This window comes from Nesoenas mayeri, assembly GCF_963082525.1.
Source record: "Nesoenas mayeri genome assembly, chromosome: 5".
Classification (NCBI taxonomy): domain Eukaryota; kingdom Metazoa; phylum Chordata; class Aves; order Columbiformes; family Columbidae; genus Nesoenas; species Nesoenas mayeri.
In genome coordinates, this window is record NC_137548.1 from 4909700 (window position 1) to 4928661 (window position 18962).

Genomic DNA, 18962 nt, shown 5'->3' on the forward strand with positions numbered 1-18962 from the left:
TGAACGCGGGTTATTGTTGTTGTCAACTTAAGGCAGTTTTAAACACATGCAAGAGAAAAAAACTCTGCTTTTTTGAAATGCGCTCGGGAGGAGCTTTGTGGGATATGCATTAAACGCAGGATTTGGGGGATGCTCTATATGGTAGTGGGAATAATGGATTAGCTGACAGAAATGGAGAAGGGGGGGACAAATGGTGGCTGGCAGAGGAATGGCTTAAGACAAATGACCTAAATGTGCACTGAGCAGATTCAGAAAGTCCGTGGATGGAAGTTTTGTAATGGAAATGCAGATTTTTCTCTAGGTTTCTTTTACAGGCGGTATATGTGTGGCAGCCGGCTCCAGCTGCTTGCTGGGAGTGCTGGGGGAGGACCGAGCACCTTTAGGGGTTTGTGCTGAAGAAAATAAGTGAATGAAGCAAAAAAAATCAGCTGGGTTTGGAATGAGGATAGTCCTTCTGGACTTGAAGGTGTTAACGCTTGCAGCATCACCCAGCCAAGGCAGCAAGACGGCTTGAGGTGCTGCATCTCCTTTTTATCCAGGCAGGATGGATGTGGGGACCGCACCTGGGATAAATGTCAAAGCAGATCCCTTACCCTCCATAGGCAGCAGCTGATAACACCGGGCAGTGATTACATCTTCTAAGGCCTTGGGGTTGTTTTTGTGAATCACATCATCAGGGTTTGGGCAACTCCATTGTTCCGCTATCTCCTTTCCATCACTTGGGGGATGTCACCTGAGGACTGGCACAGGAGTTGTCACATGCAAAGTGTTTTGTTTTAGCACATGGAGCTCTTTCTTTTGCAGGTTTTAGCCTGCAAATACGTCTGTGATTGACCAGAGAGGCTCTGTTCACCATGGGATGGACTCTGCCCTTGTTATCTTGCCAATGGCTTGAGCTGCACTCTTTTGCAAGATCGATTGAAAATATTAATGTTCTCTGTGTAAAGTCTCTTTTTCTTAATGGACCCCTTAAGGGGTTATCAATAAAATGCCAAGAAAGTGCAGCGTCATTGATTTCCCCAGGTTTGTGTTTGAGGTCTAGGTTTTGCAGTGCTTATAAATGCTCCAAGCTGTCGTGAGACTTGCTGGGCAAATTCTTTGCCTTGAAACTGGAACGAACTCTTTGAAACAGCTTAAGGCTATGTAAGAGAAATGCAGAATCCTTGCCCCAGCCCATTTCTGTTGCAAACACGAGGCAGGATGAGTCTGTGGTGCTGTTTTGCAGGTGACTTGCTCCTTTTGCTGTGGATTTGTCCCAGGAGACTTGGGTAGGGGCTCACTAGGTGGCCACCTGTGCTTTGCTGTTAGAGAAGGCAAGAGAAATGGCTGAAGGCTACAGAGAAATAAAGGAAGGAGTTTTATTGTAGCCATACTTTCCAAAAATACTTATTTGAGCATCAGTGCTTGCTGTATGGTCCGGGCATTTCTCCGGTCCTTGCCACCAGGATGACAATGAGCACCTTCATTTGCAAGATCTGCAGATACTTGTCTGGCTGTCAGTTGAGACAAGGAGGATGTTTTGCTTCAAAATCAGCGCTCGGTCACTCCTCAGTATTGCTTTTCAAGTCCATGACGTTCAGGAGAGGACTCTGAGTGCCATTTAATATGCCGGCAGGCTTGCGAGGAGCTGTTTGCATTCCCTTTGAGGCAGCGTGGTGAGTGCTTGACTCAAATAATGTGATAATTGGTGACGGTGTTTGCTGCCGCATTTTTGGCAGGCGGGACCCCTCCAACGCTCCTCACCGATCCCACTCCAGATTTCCCCAGGAAACCTCATCCCAGGCTTTTAAACAGCAAAACCTGCACGGGTGGGATGGTGAGCACAGAGTCCAGAGGGATCTGGCACACTGCCGAGCACAAAAGTCCTTCTGCTCCAGAAACAGGCAGTGATTTTGGGCCATTTTGAGGCAAAAGTGTTACCCTGGATGCTGCCCAGCAGAGATGCTCCAGGCAGGGATGCTCCTGCTTCAGCATCTTCAAGGAGACCAGCAGAGCTGCTAACACACCCGGTATTTACATATCACCACTTGATTAATATCTTTGCTAGTGACCTGTGCTGAATCTTTATGCCTGGAATAACACATTCTTAATAGCAGTTAGGTGAGAATATCCAAGTGCCTGTTAACGCACTCTCCGGCCGAGCACATTGATCCATGCAGGGCCGGCTCTTTACATCCAGCTTTTGCCTCCAGGAAGCTTCTGCATAGGGCCTACACCAAATTACAGGATCGTGGCTCAAATAATGTCCTCTTTGTTAGCATAAGTGGAATACTCAGCTGAACTGCCAATGACCAGAGGAATTCGGGGTGGGGGTAGGTAAAAGCCGTAGGCAGGCGGCTCCAAGCTGCGGTCACAGCAATTAATATTTCTACGTAGGGTGGCGATGACTCTTTGGAAGCCAGAAATGAAACTGAAATGTTAAATGTTTGTTTATTTATTTATTTATGTTTAATTCTTTCGCTACGAGTCGCCTGGTGTGACTCGAAAGAGCGCGGCCGATGACACAGATCCCAGTCAGAGGGGGAAGAGGACGGGGTGGGAGGTGGCAGCGGTGGCGTCCCCGCCAACACCAGAGCCTGGGTTTGTCGTACCACAGACAGGAAATTGTTGGGTTTGCTGCTCCCACCCAGCCCAAATCAGTAGTTTCCTCTTCCAGCTCCCTCAGGTTTCGATTTGACGTAAGGCGTGCGGGGAAGCCGGCGTGGGGAGCCGCGTCCACCACGCTCACGTCACTCCGAGAGAGCTAAAATTATAAAAAACATCACATTCGCACACTTCCCTTTTTTTAAAAAATAGATATATTTATTCTTTACACCCCCATAGCCATCCTTTCCTTTTCCCCACCGCTCTCCATCAGCGCTTGCATTTCACCCAGGCATCTGGCCGAGTCTCTCTCACCCATATAAAAACCCAAACAAATTGTACTCAAAATAGTTTAATATTTCTAGACAGAAGCCAAACGCCTCTGGGTGTTCCCTGGCAGGGCTTTTTGAACCTTCTTTCTGTGCTGTTACGTGTGCGATGGTTGCATTCATGGCAGGCACCGTCCTTCTCTGGGTATGGGGGTAAAATCATGGCCCACCGCTGATTTTTGGTGTAGAAAAATGGCAATGGGTAGTTGTCACTCTGCAGCTTGCAGGCCGCTGCGGGTTTATGAGCGAATTCTTGCAAACCCACTATGGGACGTTATAAAAAGCAAACCAGGAACCTTGACTTTAACCCTTGGTTTCTGATTATGGTGGGGGAAAAAAAGGATTGCGGACAAGTGCATGAAATTGTGGATGTGGAGAGTGTTTACCGAGTTGGGAAAGAGAAGAGGGAGTATTTGCACTGCAAACTTCAGTTGTTTCAACATCACTGGTGACACCACCACTGCGAGCTCCTATTTGGTGTATTTCGGGGAATTTTATTTTTGAATTCTCTTTTTTTGGTGGTGGTGGTTTTCCTTAGAGACAAGGGGAAAGGAAGGAGTTTTATGATGCTCATGGCACACAGACTTCAGCCCAGTGTCCAGCCCTGGGCATGCTTGGGGGAGAAAGTGTGTTAAAACATCTTAAAGATGATGCATTGATTTGTTCTCGTTCTGAAATGTTAATTAACCAATAGCTTAGAAAGGGCAGAAAAAACTGAGCAAAACTTCTCAGCTGCTGGGATTTGGTTCTGAATGTTCTCAAGGGCTTTCAAAGCTTTTCAGGTTTTATAATTTAGAAAATTACTGAAGGTCCCCAAATTTCTGCTGGATGGGGAAATAAAGAGCTTGAGCAGAATTGTTTTCTCTCCCCGGTTTGCTTTTGCACATTGCTCTGGTTTTGATTGTCCAGCTGGAGCTTCCACCAAGTAGAACTAATGGGGCAGGGGAAGCAAAGTGCCCAGCAAACCGGAGGAAAGCTTGTTTATTTTCTGTTTTATTTTTGGAGAACTGTGCTGCTCGGCTTTTCTTGTGCTCACCGGGTTTCCCAGCGAGTTTGCAGCAGCTCTGGGTGCAGCTCATGCTTATTGACTATTCACATATGATGGTCGGTCGGGAGCTGGTACACGGGATGTCCCTGGGCTGGTGTCAGTCCCTCTCCTGTGGACCAGGTATCTTGGAGACCTCTAAATTTCAGTAAAATGTGGCTGAACTTGGAGAACATGTTGGGAACAGCGTTGGGAGGGGGTGCGTGTAGGCGAACAGACACAGCAGCAGTTGCATAAACCTTCCCCTTTATCATCTCAGCTGGGTTTTAGCTTGCAAAACCAGACGGCAAGCAAAAATTCATCTTGCCAATTATTACATTTTAAATCTCTTACCAGCCGATTATATGTTTGTTTGTGGTTGGTTCCCCCCCCCTCTTTCTCCCTTCAGGCTTATGTACTTTTGGAAGAGTTAATTGCCGAAACTCCAAATTCAATTAGAAAGTCTGTGTTTTATGAAATTGCCTGGAAAGAGCTCTATCTCTGTCTTGCTGAGCTTCCCTTCCTCGCTGATAACACGCAGAGCTTTGCTCGGCACGACATCTGCAGCTACATTTGTCCTCGCTGCCACCCACGTGTCCTGCCCTACCAGGGGTGGGTTAATGTTTGGACTCGATGTTCTCAAGGGTCTACTCCAACCAAAATGATTCTGTTATCAATGAGCTTGGGCCAACATGCAGAAATAAGTAAGAAACATGGTGAGGTTTCCTCCGCTCCCCTTGGCTCTGCAAAGGACCTAGAGCAGGGACCAACTCCTCATCCTCATCTTGCTTTGCTCCAGGAGTTCATCCCAAAACACATGCAAGGGAAGGCTGGTGGCACCTGAAGCACTTCTGGCTGTTGTCACTGCGGGGGCAGGATGAGGCTCCTTTCCCTTATGCTCTGCCCAGGGTGTTGCACTTTGGGTGAAACCTGGAAGATCTGTTGTCCCCCTCTTGCAGACCAGTGTCCTGCCTGATCTCCAAGAGAGGGACAACTCTGGCTTGCAGCTTTGGTGTGGGGTGAGGCTGCCCGAGGCATCATGAGGGCTGCAAACCTTCCTTTCCAGGGGGCTAAACTTATCAGAATAACCATCCTTAAGGCACACTTGGGGAATTGCCTGAATTATATGTGAAGCCTCAGCTGAGAAACCAGGAATTCAGGTTGCCCATTCGGTCCTCCTTTAACTGCCATAGGGTCCCGCCAAATGTCCTCTGGCTCTGTTATTGGGTATGATGTCTTTTTGGCAGGGAAGGGTTCCCTTACGCCTTGCAGGTTCATTGGGGATGAGTCAGGGTTGCAAACTGCTGGCATCGTCACCCTGGGGCACTTTTCCTTGCTGGTGAGGGAAGGGAACAGGCTGGTAGTCAAGGCAGCTGAGTGCTCCCTGGAGAAGTGGTTTTCCTCCCTTCCTTCCTTCCTCTGCTGCTCTGTTGTGTCTGTGCTGCTTATTTTCTGCCGGATGAATCATGGAAACCACGCTTCTTAATTGAGTTTTCTGCCATTTCTAGTGGTTCCACAGGAGGCAAGGAACAAGCCAGCGAAAGCCTCCTCTGGAGGGATGCTTGCTGCAAAATCAGCTTGTTAAGATCCGCATTATAAAATAAAATATAAAATAATAAAATAATAATCCACCCTTGCTTTCCTTTATTCCCTCCTGTAGAAAAATGAGCGAGCGGAATTGCTCTGGTGCAAGGATTTAAAGCAAATCTGCACGGTGCTTGCAAAGACCTTCCCAAGCCGATGGGTGCTTGTCAGTGTCGGGGTGTTGGGGAGTGGAGGTGGCCCCAGTTTTCGTCTCCTCCGGAGGGTTTTCTGATGGTTCAGCTGGGTTCAGCATCACTGCAAAACTGCTCAGAGGTTACAACAGCGTTGGGTATGGCTGCACCTCACAGGTGAGCAGCTCCGAGAAACCCATAGACCTTCTGCTGCAAGAGATGCTGAGGAACAATGTAGATTTTGTTTTACATATGTGTATAATAAATGTATGCATAAAACCATAATAAAAGCCTGTAGGTACCTCTAGGGCAAACACCATATGCTCAGTTCGCGGCTTGTGATACACGTCATCCGTGCCTTTTGTGTTTGTGGAGTAGTATCAGTGGTGTAAAGCAAATTTAAAGGGCGTTTTGCTGCTCTTTCTGCAGGTGAGTGGCATCCATTCAGGGAAAAGGTGCCTGTCAGCATGGCCATCATGAGATAAATCATTTCGGCTCTAGTAGGAGGCGGCTTTTGTGTCGCAGCACAAGTAGTAGCTACTGCCATGGCATCTTAATAAATTAAATTTCCAAGTGGTAGTTGAGTGATCCTATTAACACTGAAAAGAGCTTCCTTCCTAGAGTTTACTCTAATAATAATAATTAAAAAAAAAGAGTAACTTTCAGGCTTGTCGGGATTGGCTTTTCTCCCCAAAGCCTGTGTGTGGACCCGGATCCAGCATCCCACAGGTTGAGCAGCTCCAACCCTGCAAAGATGCTCATTGATGTAAATGGCTTGTAAATGCCCCCGTTGTGCACGTGGATTGTAAAACACCACCGGTGGTTTAGAAAGCAAGCGGTAAAATGTCACCAAGTCTTTTGCGGTGCCTCGTTACTGGGCTGTGTAGGTGGTGGCATCTTCAGGAGGAGATTTTGGTTTTGAGCAACGCAAAGATTGGCTGCTGCATTTTTTGGTCACCTCCTCGGCGCTTCATTTACCGTCCCTGCCCTGTCAAGATGTGGGCTTACCCTTGTAAACCTCATTTATAAACCAAATAAAAGGGCGCTTCTTTTTCCAGCAGCGTAGCAGCACGTTTCTTCATTAGCAGAAGATGCTCTGTGATTTTTCCGAACAAGGACACATTGAACATCCACATTCAGCGTTGTGCCCTCGTATACTCAGTGTCCTCCATAGCTGTTGTTTTATTTTCTCGTCCTCCTTTTTTCATTGCTCTTGAATAGCTCTGCGAATACACAACGTGCTTTGACGTCTGGTTTTTGGGGTGGTGACCCATGTGTGTCCCCTGGCACGCTGGGAGGAGAGGGAGGTCAAGCTCACGGGAACCACAGTGTTGGGAACAAGGCTGCTTTTGTCCTCTTTTTTAATTATTATTTTATTTTTTAACAAGCCAAACTATTTTTCATGCAAGAAATTATGCTTTTAAATCTAAACTGCTGCACGGGTCCATTCTGTTTTGGACACCTCCATGGCTGTTGATATGTAGATGTTCTCCTCAACATTTGTTCTCCTGAAAACAAAGCAGGATAACATAGTAGTGAGAGTTGCCCACAGTGGTAAATAGGGGAGAATTCAAGGTACCACTTTGCATTCACCAGCGGGTCAAAGCCCTTTGGCAGCGTGGCTGCTGTACACGGTATTTTTCATGTCTTAGGTGCATCTGGGGCACACGATTAAAAACTCCTATTAAGTCTCATTAGTACCAAGAACATCAGATTGTCATGGCTACAGCTTTATTGCAGCAGTCTGATTATAATTTTATAGGATACTTATCTCCGCGTTTCAAAGTATCATTTTTCAAGTGTCGTGATGAAAAGCTGGAAGGGTTTTTTTTTGTCTTTTTTTCCATTTTGTACTTTGCTCTGCAATTAAATCTGTTATTGGGGGGTGGAGGGGAGTCTATTCCAATGTGTGCCATACTCCAAACCACTCAAATCTGCACTAAAAAATAGATTCTGTCCCAAAACAGCATCCATGTCACCCAGCAAAACACATCAGCGTTTCTGTTGGACTCAAGATAAATGAAAACAGCTCTGGTGTGGGTTTTTTGTTTGGTTCGTGTGTTTTTTTTCCCATAATAGTCCTAGAAGGAGTGGCTTTGGCATGTTTAAAGGAATCTGAGTTTAAAGAGGTCAGTCTGAGCAGCAGGGCAGTGATGTCCTGTCCCCTGCATAAGGAGCAATGGGTTCAGCTATATAGCTATATGTTTGTGGATATATATACACTCCCTCCTCCATATTTTTATATACATAATTATTATTTTAATTCTAGCTTGTTTTTATTCTTTGCATTATTTTTGACCGCAAAAATGGTAGCTCAAAATGAGCTGGTCACCTTGGTGACATTGTAGGGTCACAGAGCATCCTGAGCACACCTATCTCATCAAATCCCGGTCCCTGCGCTGGTTGGGAGGACGTTGTAAAAGCAAGCGATGCTCCTTCAGCTGTCCCCAGCAAACCACGCTGGTCTGGATCCGACCCGCTGAGATGCAGAAGCTGATCCCTGCACTGGGGGAAGGAAACACAGAGCTATTTAATGGCTGTATCAGGAGTTTCTGAAAAGTAAATAATATTAATGACCCACGAGAGCGGGCGCTGGCTGGAGTGGGCAACACCCTTGGCTGTAAAATGCTGCTTTATCCTCGCCCTAACCCGGCACTTCTGTCCTGTTTCGTGTGCCGGATTAGCCGTTTTTTGTTACTTCTGAACGTTTCAGGAACATTTGCAATGTTCTCCGCTTTTTGTTTTTAGCCATGTGAAGATAACGCCTCTAGACCTCAAGGGCACACACCGCTCGATAGTGCATGGGAAAACAAAACCTACCAATGCAACCACATGAGCTTACGTGTGGTGATTTTTGGTGGTTCATTTCTTTTTTTTATTTCCCCTCTGATTTACTTTGACTCCTAAATCGCTCTCCTTTTCATGTATTTAAACATTTCTTGTTTTCCGTGCCCGGTGGCCGTGCGGTGCGTCCCGATGGGCTGGGAGGATGGAGGGAAGCTGCATCCCCTCCCAGGGCACACCAGGCACTCCCCAGCTATTTATTGCATTTTGAATGATTTTCTTTTCCCCAGCAGCTTCCCCAGAGGGGTGTGTAACCAACCAACACCCACCCTCTGCCTTGCAAGCGCCGGATTAATGCTTTATCAGCAGGTATTTGGGCTTAAAGGTACTTTAATTTCCCAGCCGCCTCTCAAGCCGACTGCAGTCAGAGTTTTAAATGTGCTGTCTGCTCCTCTGTTTGTTGTTTTCATTTTATTTTTTATTTTTCAATAAAATGTGTATTGCATATTGTTTTTCTACAAAAAAGAGATGCCACCCACTTCTTTTTTTTCCCTTCCTTCCTTATAAAAACGCTCAACCAGTTTTGGCCCATCTGCACCAAATGCATTGAAAAGCTGTTTGGTGGGTCGGTTTGTTTTTCTCAGTAGATTACTGACTACAAAAATCACTTTTTGCAAGAGGAAGTACTGAGATTGTGAGTTAGTTTCAGTCCTTGCACCGTATCTTTATATATAAAGCATTTATATGGGTGTGCAATGTGTCTGTATATGTGTGTATGAGGGTCTCTTCCAACCCAAGCAATTATATGATCCTATGTGTATACATATTATATGTGCATATATTTTTATATGTGTGTATGTATATTTTATGCCTGCATATATTTTATGTGTATATATTATGTAAATGAGTATAAACCTACATTTATATACATCTTGTATATATATATATATGGATCAATTTGAGGTATTGTGTGGGTAATGGCATTTTGCTATGTTGCCTTCCCGGGCGTGACTAGACCAGAGCAGGAATAATCAGCATTAAAGGCCCCCGCTAATTCTGTTCCCATGGAAAAACAACCCGTGGGATGGATGGGCTTTACTTTGCCGTGGTTTGTACTGGAGGAGGATGGTCCTGTCGTATTGCTCCCCTGGGAGGGCTGAAGGCTTAAATCCGTTCTTCTAAAAGCCGCCACTTATAATTAAGAAATGAACTGAAAGCTCCGCTTTGGCTGCATCTGCTGCTATTCCTAAGGTGAAGAGTATTGCAGGGAAACCCACTTTAGCTGCAAATCTTTATTTCCAAAAATCAAACGAATAAAAATATTATGCAAACCATACGGGCTTGTAGAATTTCCCTATGTACCTGCTCAAGCTTATGCAGGAGCTTTTTAATAATCTGTCTCCGATGTGGAGGTGATGGAGGTTTAACCATGTGCCAGGAAGGGAGGAAAAACGAGGTTTATTTGGTTATATGGAGGCTTTGTTGTCCTGAGTGGTGCACAGGAGAAGTGCCCATCTGTGATAGGGGATATCCCGAAATAACAAGGCAAATGCAGTGTTTATGTAATGCCGGAGACTTGTATACTACTGGTAGTAAGTCCTAAGCTCGCCCGGAGAGCCTGCCAAGTAACAGTAATGCTTTTGAAGAAGGGAGGTTCAATAGCTGCTGCAGAAGTGGAGCAGAAAAGGGACTTTTTTCCACATCAAGTCCACGGAGATACAGTAGGAAAGTGTTTGGAGCAGGCACCCACTGGGATAAATGGGGCTGCCCCATCTTCTTTGCACTTGACCAACATTTGGCTTTGTTGCTTAAATGGTGATTGTGTATCTGTGCCAAGCAAGTCCAGAACTAAAATACACTTGGTATGCATCTCAATTAAGACTTGTTTTCTGCTACTTGAATTCTGGATGTGAATTTGGTGGTAGCAGGGGGAATAAAAAATCTGCAATTGTAATTGTGCTGGACAAGCTGATGTGATGTGGCTGCAGCGAGGCACTGGCATGAATTGGAAGCTAAGGATTTTTAAGGTTTAAAACACTTTACTGAGCAGCCCTTCACCTCGTGTCATAATGTTCTGTCCTCACAGAGGTCTCTGCAGTCGTCTGGGCAATTTAAGATGCCTCTTGCATTTGCAGGGCCGTCTGAACAGCTTTTCAAGGTGAAGAGCAGGCTTGTTGCATGGGTTTTGCTGTACAAAATGCCCTCAGCATCATGCGTGGCGCATCTCTTGGCACGGTTTTGGGAGACAAACGCAATACCATGTTCTTCTTCCAAAAAAATGATGTTAGGCTCCCAGGTTTCGGTTCGGGCTGCTCGGGGAGGTGGAGGAAGCGGGGAGCCGGGACTGTTTGTGATGCTGGGAAGGAAGCGCCGTGCTTCCCTTTCCCGCCAGGCGCCTGGAACTCCCCGTCCCCTCCAGTGTGACAGCTCCAGCCTCCCGGAAGGCCCCACAGCTGTCACTTGGACGGTTCCTCGCCTGGAAGGGGAGAATCCATGGCAGTGCTGTGCTCTGACCCTAGCAAATGTGTGCAGCTCATCTAAAGGAGTCACAGAATCATTTTGGTTGAAAAAGACCCTTGAGATCATCGATTCCAACCATTAACCCACCCTTGGCACTAACCCATGTCCCTGAGAACTTCATCTCTGTTTAACCCCTCCAGGGATGGCGACTCCACCACTGCCCTGGGCACCCTGTTCCAATGCCCAACAGCCCTTTGAGGAAGAAATTGTTCCCAAGATCCAACCTAAATTTGCCCTGGTGCAACTTGAGGCCATTTCCACTCGTCCCATCACTTGGGACCTGGAAGAAGAGACCAACACCCCCCCTGGCTCCAAGCTCCTTTCAGGCAGTTCAGAGATCAGAAGGTCTCCCCTCAGCTCCTGTTCTCCAGCTGAACCCCCCAGGTCCCTCAGCCGCTCCCATCACACTTGTGCTCCAGCCCCTCACCAGCTCCGTTCCCTTCTCTCAACTCGCTCCAGCACTGCATTGACTTGGATCCCTCTGTACTCTCCTTTGCCCAAGGTGACCATGATGGGAAGATGCTTTTTTATTGCACTGAGGACCGTAAATCCTGGTGGTTCTGTCATTCCTCCCCACCTGCCATTCCACTGCCAGGAATCAGCCTGGTTTAGACTAATACAGCTGGATTTTCCCACCCCACAGTTTCTTTTGCTATTCGCTTCTATCGAGATGCTGATGAACACTTGCCAGTTCTGACCATTTCTTTGCCCGGCAGCGTTGCTGTGAGGCTGGTGCACTTCACTGTTGGAAACGGCAGCTCAGGGATGTGCGAGTCGCATTGAGCAGCTCAGAAGCAGCTTCTGGATCTGCAAACGCCTCCGCTGAGATTTGCAGCGTGGCTTTGGACCCGTCGTAACCTTTTGAATCCGAGGTCTGGGGTCTCCAAAATGAGTTTGCAGTGCTCAGAGAGTGGTTAATATGAAACGGCCAGTCCTGACAGCAGTAAATTGGGAAGGACTGAGCCGAAATAACAAGTGTTGTCCTAAAGCTGTAACCCCGACAAATCAGTAACTCATGAATTGGGACCTTGGTGAAGATTTATAAACCTTTGATCAGATTTAACCAGGCGGTTGGCGTTCCCCGGGGTGCGAGGATTGCTCCAAACCCTGGGTTGCAGCTTTGCAAAGCACCAGAGGTTTCTTGTCAACGCGTTAGTGTTAAACTCAACCCCACAATTCCGCTGCTAAACATTTGCCAGGCTCTTTTATATGTAACTACCCCGTGGGGTAGCCACGGACCTTTACCTTTCTGAGCATAGCCAACATCTCCCTGTTAATTCAAAGTGTTAATTACCCTCAGGCCAAAAGACGATGCTGTGCATATTCGTGCCGTGGCCTGAAAGGTTAATCTGCAGCATAAACCCAAATCCCTTTCTGTTGGTGATTCAAAATACCTTTCTTTTTCCCTCCCCTCAAACTTTCAATGCCAATTTGTTCAGCTTTCAGTAGAGCAGAAGTTGGAATTCGTTACCAAAGTCCATTGTAATGATTTCTCAGATTTTTCTGAGAGTAGCCAAGGCTTGTGCAAGTTTGCATGCTTTTCTATATTTGGTTTTGTTTAATTTGATTGTACAAAGCTGTTGAAAAGTCTAGCTGAACATTTGCACTTTTCTGGCTGCGTGATTATACCATTATACCAAAGAAGAAAATAAGCTTCTGCTGGGTTTTCTCAGTAACGCTGAGGTCAAGATCCCATTTTCAGATAGGGACAGAAAAAAGTTCATTTGTCACACTATTCTCATTTTGATTAAGTTCAGACGTGGCTCATGGGAATATTTGTCATGATGTCTGTGCTGGAGTGTGTTCCTTGGTACCTTCAGCCTGTTTGGTGCTGTGTCTGCTGGGGCTTCACCCCTCGACCCCGCTGGGTTTGATTGAAGAAGGAGCTTTTGCAGTTTTAATCTGATGTTTCATGTTGGGAATCTGGGATCTGAGGAGAATCTGGAGCTGAAAACTGAATTATCTTGTTACTGGTGTCCTGGTGAACAGCAGGATGATGATGAGCCACCACTGTGCCCTTATGGCCAGGAAGGCCAATGGTACCCGGGGTGGATTAGAAGCGGGGTGGTCAGTAGGTCAGAGAGGTTCTCCTGCCCCTCTGCTCTGCCCTGGGGAGACCACACCTGGAATCTTGTGTCCAGTTGTGGCCCCTCAGTTCCAGCAGGACAGGGAACTACTGGAGAGAGTCCAGCGCAGCCACCAAGATGCTGAAGGGAGTGGAGCATCTCCCGTGTGAGGAAAGGCTGAGGGGTGACCTTATTAATGTTTACAGATATATAAAGGGTGAATGTCAGGAGGATGGAGCCAGGCTCTTCTCAGTGACAACCAATGCTAGGACAAGGGGTAATGGGGACAAACTGGAACACAAAAGGTTCCACTTAAATATGAGAAGAAACTTGTTCCTGGTGAGGGTGTCAGAGCCTGGCCCAGGCTGCCCAGGGGGTTGTGGAGTCTCCTTCTCTGCAGACATTCCAACCCGCCTGGACACCTTCCTGTGTAACCTCATCTGGGTGTTCCTGCTCCATGGGGGGATTGCACTGGATGAGCTTTCCAGGTCCCTTCCAACCCCTGACATTCTGTGATTCTGTGGTGCCTTAGCCTGGAAAGTACCATGCTTTTAAGCTTGTCTTTTTTTACAAATGTTAAAATAATCATACAGAGTCCATAAGCTCAAAACCTACTGATAACTCTATCATTTGCAATATCGAATGTCCCTGTAACTTGCCCTGCTGCCTCTCGAGGTTCTCGTGTGCTTGCCCAGATGACATCCTGCGGAAACATTTGGTTTTTCCTTTGAAACGAGTGCTTTGGCTGTCGCTGTCGATGCTGACACACACACACACACACCCACACACACCCCGGTCGGTATTTTTTGAGACTGAGAGTTTAAGCTAAACAAAGCTTTGTAAAACACAGCTGCAGCAGCTGGATCCTTCCCTTCCCTTCTCCTTCCCTTTCTCCTGCATGGTGGGGGGACATCACACCATTAATTCTGGTCGGTGGGTGTCAGGCTGGAAGATGCTCCACAGGAATGTCATGGGGCTGTGGGGAAGGCAGGTTTTAGTGGCAAATATTTCAGATATTAGGGAAAATATTGCACGGTGTCTGTCTTTTGGAGTTATCACCATGCTTTGGTGGTCCACAAACGCTTCCCAACTTGGACGTGGCCTTCAAGGAGTCCATGGTTACGTCCCTGCTGGAAGGAGATGTGGCTGTTGGGTTTTGCACTGTTGTTCCTTTGGGAAGTAATTTTTAGTTTCAGCTTTGTGTGTAGAAATGGCAAGACCTGGAGAAGACACGGTGTTGAACTCTTCTTGACAACCTCCTTCTACTTCTGCTTCCCATGTGGATTCACCTTCGGGTATCACATGTGTTTTACATGGTGGGGATGGGGAACCCAGGAATCGATATTTAAACCTAAAAACCTGTGTAAAGTCCCTCTCGGGGAAGGTGTCAGGTCATTCGCGACCCCTTGGCTTCGTGCTCCAGCCTCATCGCTGTGGGGCTGAGTGATCCATGGACACATCGTGTCTCATCCTTGTTCATCCTTGTCTCATCCTCTTGGGTTCTTTCCAACTTTTATCTCCAAGGTGGCTTCTAGGTGATATTGAATACAAGCCATTATACGTATCTGAAAAGGGCTGCTGGCATTCTTGGATCAATAGTCACTTCTCAATGAAACGCATTTAAACTTCTGCTTTTGTCTTTTGAAGGCTAATTCGGGCCCTAGTTTTAACTGGTAAAGTGGTTTCTTTGTTCTAGATGTCAAGAAGGACTGGTCGGATCACGCGCTGTGGTGGGAAAAGAAGAAAACTTGGCTCCTTAAAACGCACTGGACGTTGGACAAATACGGGATACAGGCGGATGCCAAGCTCCAGTTCACACCTCAGCACAAGCTGCTTCGCCTTCAGCTGCCCAACATGAAGTACGTCAAGGTGAAGGTCAACTTCTCAGACAGGGTCTTCAAGGCAGTTTCCGACATCTGCAAAACGTTCAGTAAGTAGCGAGCGCTGAAAAGCTGCTGGTGGGGACGTTGTTGTTTGGTTACCTCACGTGTTTTCATCGGTAAACTTATTAAATTAACGTTATTTTCCAGCTTCAAACACCCAGCGGTCACCTGGGCACCAAGCAGCCTGGTTGTCCACTCTTTTTTCCCTTGCAAATCTAACCTTTTCTGTGTAAATACTTAAATAATGGGACCGGTCGTACCGCAAATGTAAGAATATGGGGTTTTGTGCTGAATTCAGTTCCGTAGCAAGGCTGTTCTCAGTTTTACCTTAAGCTGTTGGTGTTAGGTCATGATTTTTTTTCCTGCAAATTTATGTGCGAGATGAAAAACAAACCCTGAAATAGGAAACCTGCCAGCTCTATGTGTTCTCTTCCAGTGGAAAATCATATTAGAGATTAAGTGATGATGCTTCACTGTAAAACTGCCTGGTGGAGGGAAGGAATTGAGTCTCCTTCTGTTCTCCCCAGTTCCCCTTCACTCTCCTTCCCTTGGCTGAGAAGAAGCCCCTGAAGAAAGGGTGGATCATTTCCTACCCGCTACACAGGGATTGTCCCAGGCTGCTGCTTTTGTGCCTCACTTTATACTCATCTTTACAGATTTCTCTGTAAAGATGAGCATATACAGATTTCTCATCCCAGAAGTTGGTGCTTCTTTCTCCCCCTCCTCAAAAAAAAACCAACAAAAGAAACGAGAGATGGTAACTCTGCTCCAAGAAATTCAATTAGGTCCTCAGTGTGGGCTCTGTACTGATGTCTTTCTTGCTTTCTCCCCTCTGAAAGGATCCTGCAACCCGACCTTGGCTGTAGTAAATCTATTTCTGCTCTCAAAAAGCATCCCGGGTTACTCTTGGCTGACCCAGTTATTTCATGAGACAGACAGAGCTCAGCCGTACGTGCGGTGTTACAGCGTGGCCTCCGGCACATCTGTGGTTAGCTCAGTATATAGAGCTGATTGTGAATCTTTGCTATTTCTTTCATGGGTTTTTTTTGTTGTTGTTTTTTTTAAAAAAAATATAAATATTGGGCAATTTCTCCTTAAAATAGAAAAGGCTTAGCCAGCATTATTTCCCAGCTGATTTTGCTTCCTTCCCTGTCTCCCGTTGCCATTTTTAATTTTGTGGTAGACGGAGAGGTCGCAGGCGTCGCTTGGTCGCTGATGAGTCTTTCTAGCAGTGAGTCACGTCAGGAAATTCTGATGTAGTTAATCACGTAATAAGAGATGTTTCAGTGATGCCACAGAGCAGCCAGAACCTTACATGGGCCTGAAGCAGCTATTTATTCAGCTCCAGTGCTCTTAGTGTATTTATGGACAAACTGGCAGAATAATGCTAATATTTAAAGATGTGGAAGGGGGAAAAAGCCTCTTGGAGAGCTGCAGCCCAGCTGTGGTTGAAGCTCTCTGCGGTATGCACATCTGTCCACGGTGGTTCTGACTTTCCTGATCTGCTGGAATAAATGTTCCCGATTTTGCAAAAAGCAGGATTTTCACTGGAAGCCTCACTCTGCTTTTAGTCACTCTTACCAAACCGAGCTGTTTGAGGACAGGCGGAAATTACGTGGCTGAATACAGCGATTAAATCTTGTTTAGCCCTTGTCTTTGTGTTTACTGGGAGCCAGATGTTCAGCAGAGCTATGGGGGAGATGATCACATCGGCTCAACATCAGCTCAAGGGGATTGGGATGCAGGGAGGTGGCGATGCTGGAGCCACCTGGACCACAGAGGTGTTAGTGCACCTGTATAATAGATATTTGTACATGATACAGGTGTCCAAATGCCACTATTTTTATAAGTAATAGAATATAACATCTAATAGATTTTAACTTTTATATCCATATTTTATATAAATAATATAGAGGTATTCTATTCATTGTATAGATATGTATAAATTTGTGCCCAAATAGCGCTATTTTATATATACACCCACACACATATATATGTATGATATAGATGTCCACATACGTCTCTGGTCCAGGGAAGAGCTTCCCAGTGGGAAGACATACATATATGTATATGTATAGTTTGGTGCTTGCCCCAAGGAGGTGTTGGTTCATATATATATATATATGTATATATATATATATGATCCAGAAGCTCTTTGGAGCAAACAGCGAGCCACTCCATGCAAATCCTGGTCACCACTTGTCCTTTCGTCCTCCACAGGTGACCTTTGGTGCTCAGAACTTTTCATGACTTCTGCAGCATCTCTGCACATGTTGGCTGCAGAGAGCACTCATAACCCCGTATTAATCACGCTAATTGTCTCCCCAAGGAAAACTGAGGAGGTGTTTCAAGGTAGAATGGGAAATAAGTAGTCAATGCCCTAACAGCAAAGCTCTTGTTTCTGCAAATCGCTCGATTTCTAGAGTTGGGTCCAATGTGTCCTGGACTAACATCCAGCAGAGAGAGCTATGCTTGTGAGTTGCTTGTATTTTGACTGTAACTGTTTGCTGTCTTTACCCCTGGAGCATTTAATTACACACTTCAGTAATTTTAGCATATGGCATCATTAATGAGTAATGTAAGTAATTCCTTGTGTTACCAGGACTCTAGCTGGTTGTGTTTATAAAATCCTCTATACACAAGCAGGAATGCACAGGGATGAATTATTTAAGGTTTGTGCTTTGTCTTATAGTGGCTTTAAATTATACCCGGCCATGTCACCGTTGCAGTGTGGGATCTCTGTTGTTGTGCAGAGCGAAGTTCTCGCAAAGGGCAGCTCTGGGGGGCAGCCAGGCGGTGGCTGTGGGGAGATGCTGGAGCCGCTCATACATCCCTCGCTTTGTTGGAGGTCATGCGAAGCTGGAAAAAACCCGGATCTCATTCCTAGTGGCTGGATTACAGCTCTTCCATTCCCACAGCAGCCGGCTAATGGCAGGGATTGACCCTGCCCGCTGTAGGAGGGTGGTGGATGGGTCGCGCAGCCCATCACCAGAAGGGTGGCCTGGAAAAGTGCCCGGGAGCAGCTGCTGGCAGGCGACGCGGCCTGAAGGGCCAGCTTTGATCTGCAATTAAAGAGCAGAGAAACAGAAAGTAAAACTTCACTTCTTTTTTGTTTGTTCATTTGTTTTTTGAGTGACAGGGATTTGTGCTGGGTGGGATGGGGTCTAGTTTGGGGGCTCCTGCGTGCCCCCCTCCTCTCATCATAGGGAGATATTTCTGCCCAGCAGACAGCCTGTCAGATATACAAATGCAATTTTCATGGGACTGAAATCAACACTTTATTGGTGTGGGTGGGAATAAGCTCGTTGGAAAATGGAATTTTGGGAGGCAAGAGATATGGCTGCATTGCAGAGCTCCCGCTGACCCATCATCACAGCATCACAGTATGTTTGGGATTGGAAGGGACCTCAAAAGATCATCCAGTCCAATCCCCCTGCTGGAGCAGGAATGCCCAGATGAGGTCGCACAGGACCATGTCCAGGCGGGTTTTGAATGTCTCCAGAGAAGGAGACTCCACAACCCCCCTGGGCAGCCTGGGCCAGGCTCTGCCACCCTCACCATGAAGAAGTTTCTTCTCAAATTTAAGCGGAACCTCTTGTGTTCCAGCTTGATCCCATTACCCCTTGTCCTATCATTGTTTGCCACCGAGAAGAGCCTGGCTCCATCCTCCTGACACTCACCCTTTATATATCTATAAACATTAATAAGGTCACCCCTCAGTCTCCTCTTCTCCAAGCTCCAGAGCCCCAGCACCCTCAGCCTTTCCTCACACGGGAGATGCTCCACTCCCTTCAGCATCTTTGTTGCCCTGCACTGGACTCTCTCCAGCAGTTCCCTGTCCTGCTGGAACTGAGGGGCCCACAACTGGACACAATATTCCAGATGTGGTCTCACCAGGGCGGAGTAGAGGGGCAGGAAAACCTCTCTCTGACCTACTGACCACCCCCCTTGTAATACACCCCAGGATGCCATTGGCCTTCCTGGCCACAAGGGCCCAGTGCTGGCTCATGGTCATCCTGTTGTCCACCAGGACCCCCAGGTCCCTTTCCCCTACACTA

The 18962-nt window shown here is 46.7% G+C and overlaps 1 protein-coding gene across 2 annotated transcripts in view; it reads left to right on the forward strand.

The window, feature by feature from the left end:
• The window catches only part of FERMT2 (FERM domain containing kindlin 2), a gene marked incomplete at both ends in the record, with an annotated part of 52900 nt that overhangs the window by 3304 nt on the left and 30634 nt on the right, over positions 1-18962 (forward strand). For both annotated transcript variants that reach the window (XM_080344895.1, XM_080344896.1), the window contains one exon: positions 14718-14951. In XM_080344895.1, coding sequence (XP_080201021.1) covers positions 14718-14951 — 234 coding nt within the window. The remainder of the gene's footprint in view (positions 1-14717; positions 14952-18962) is intronic.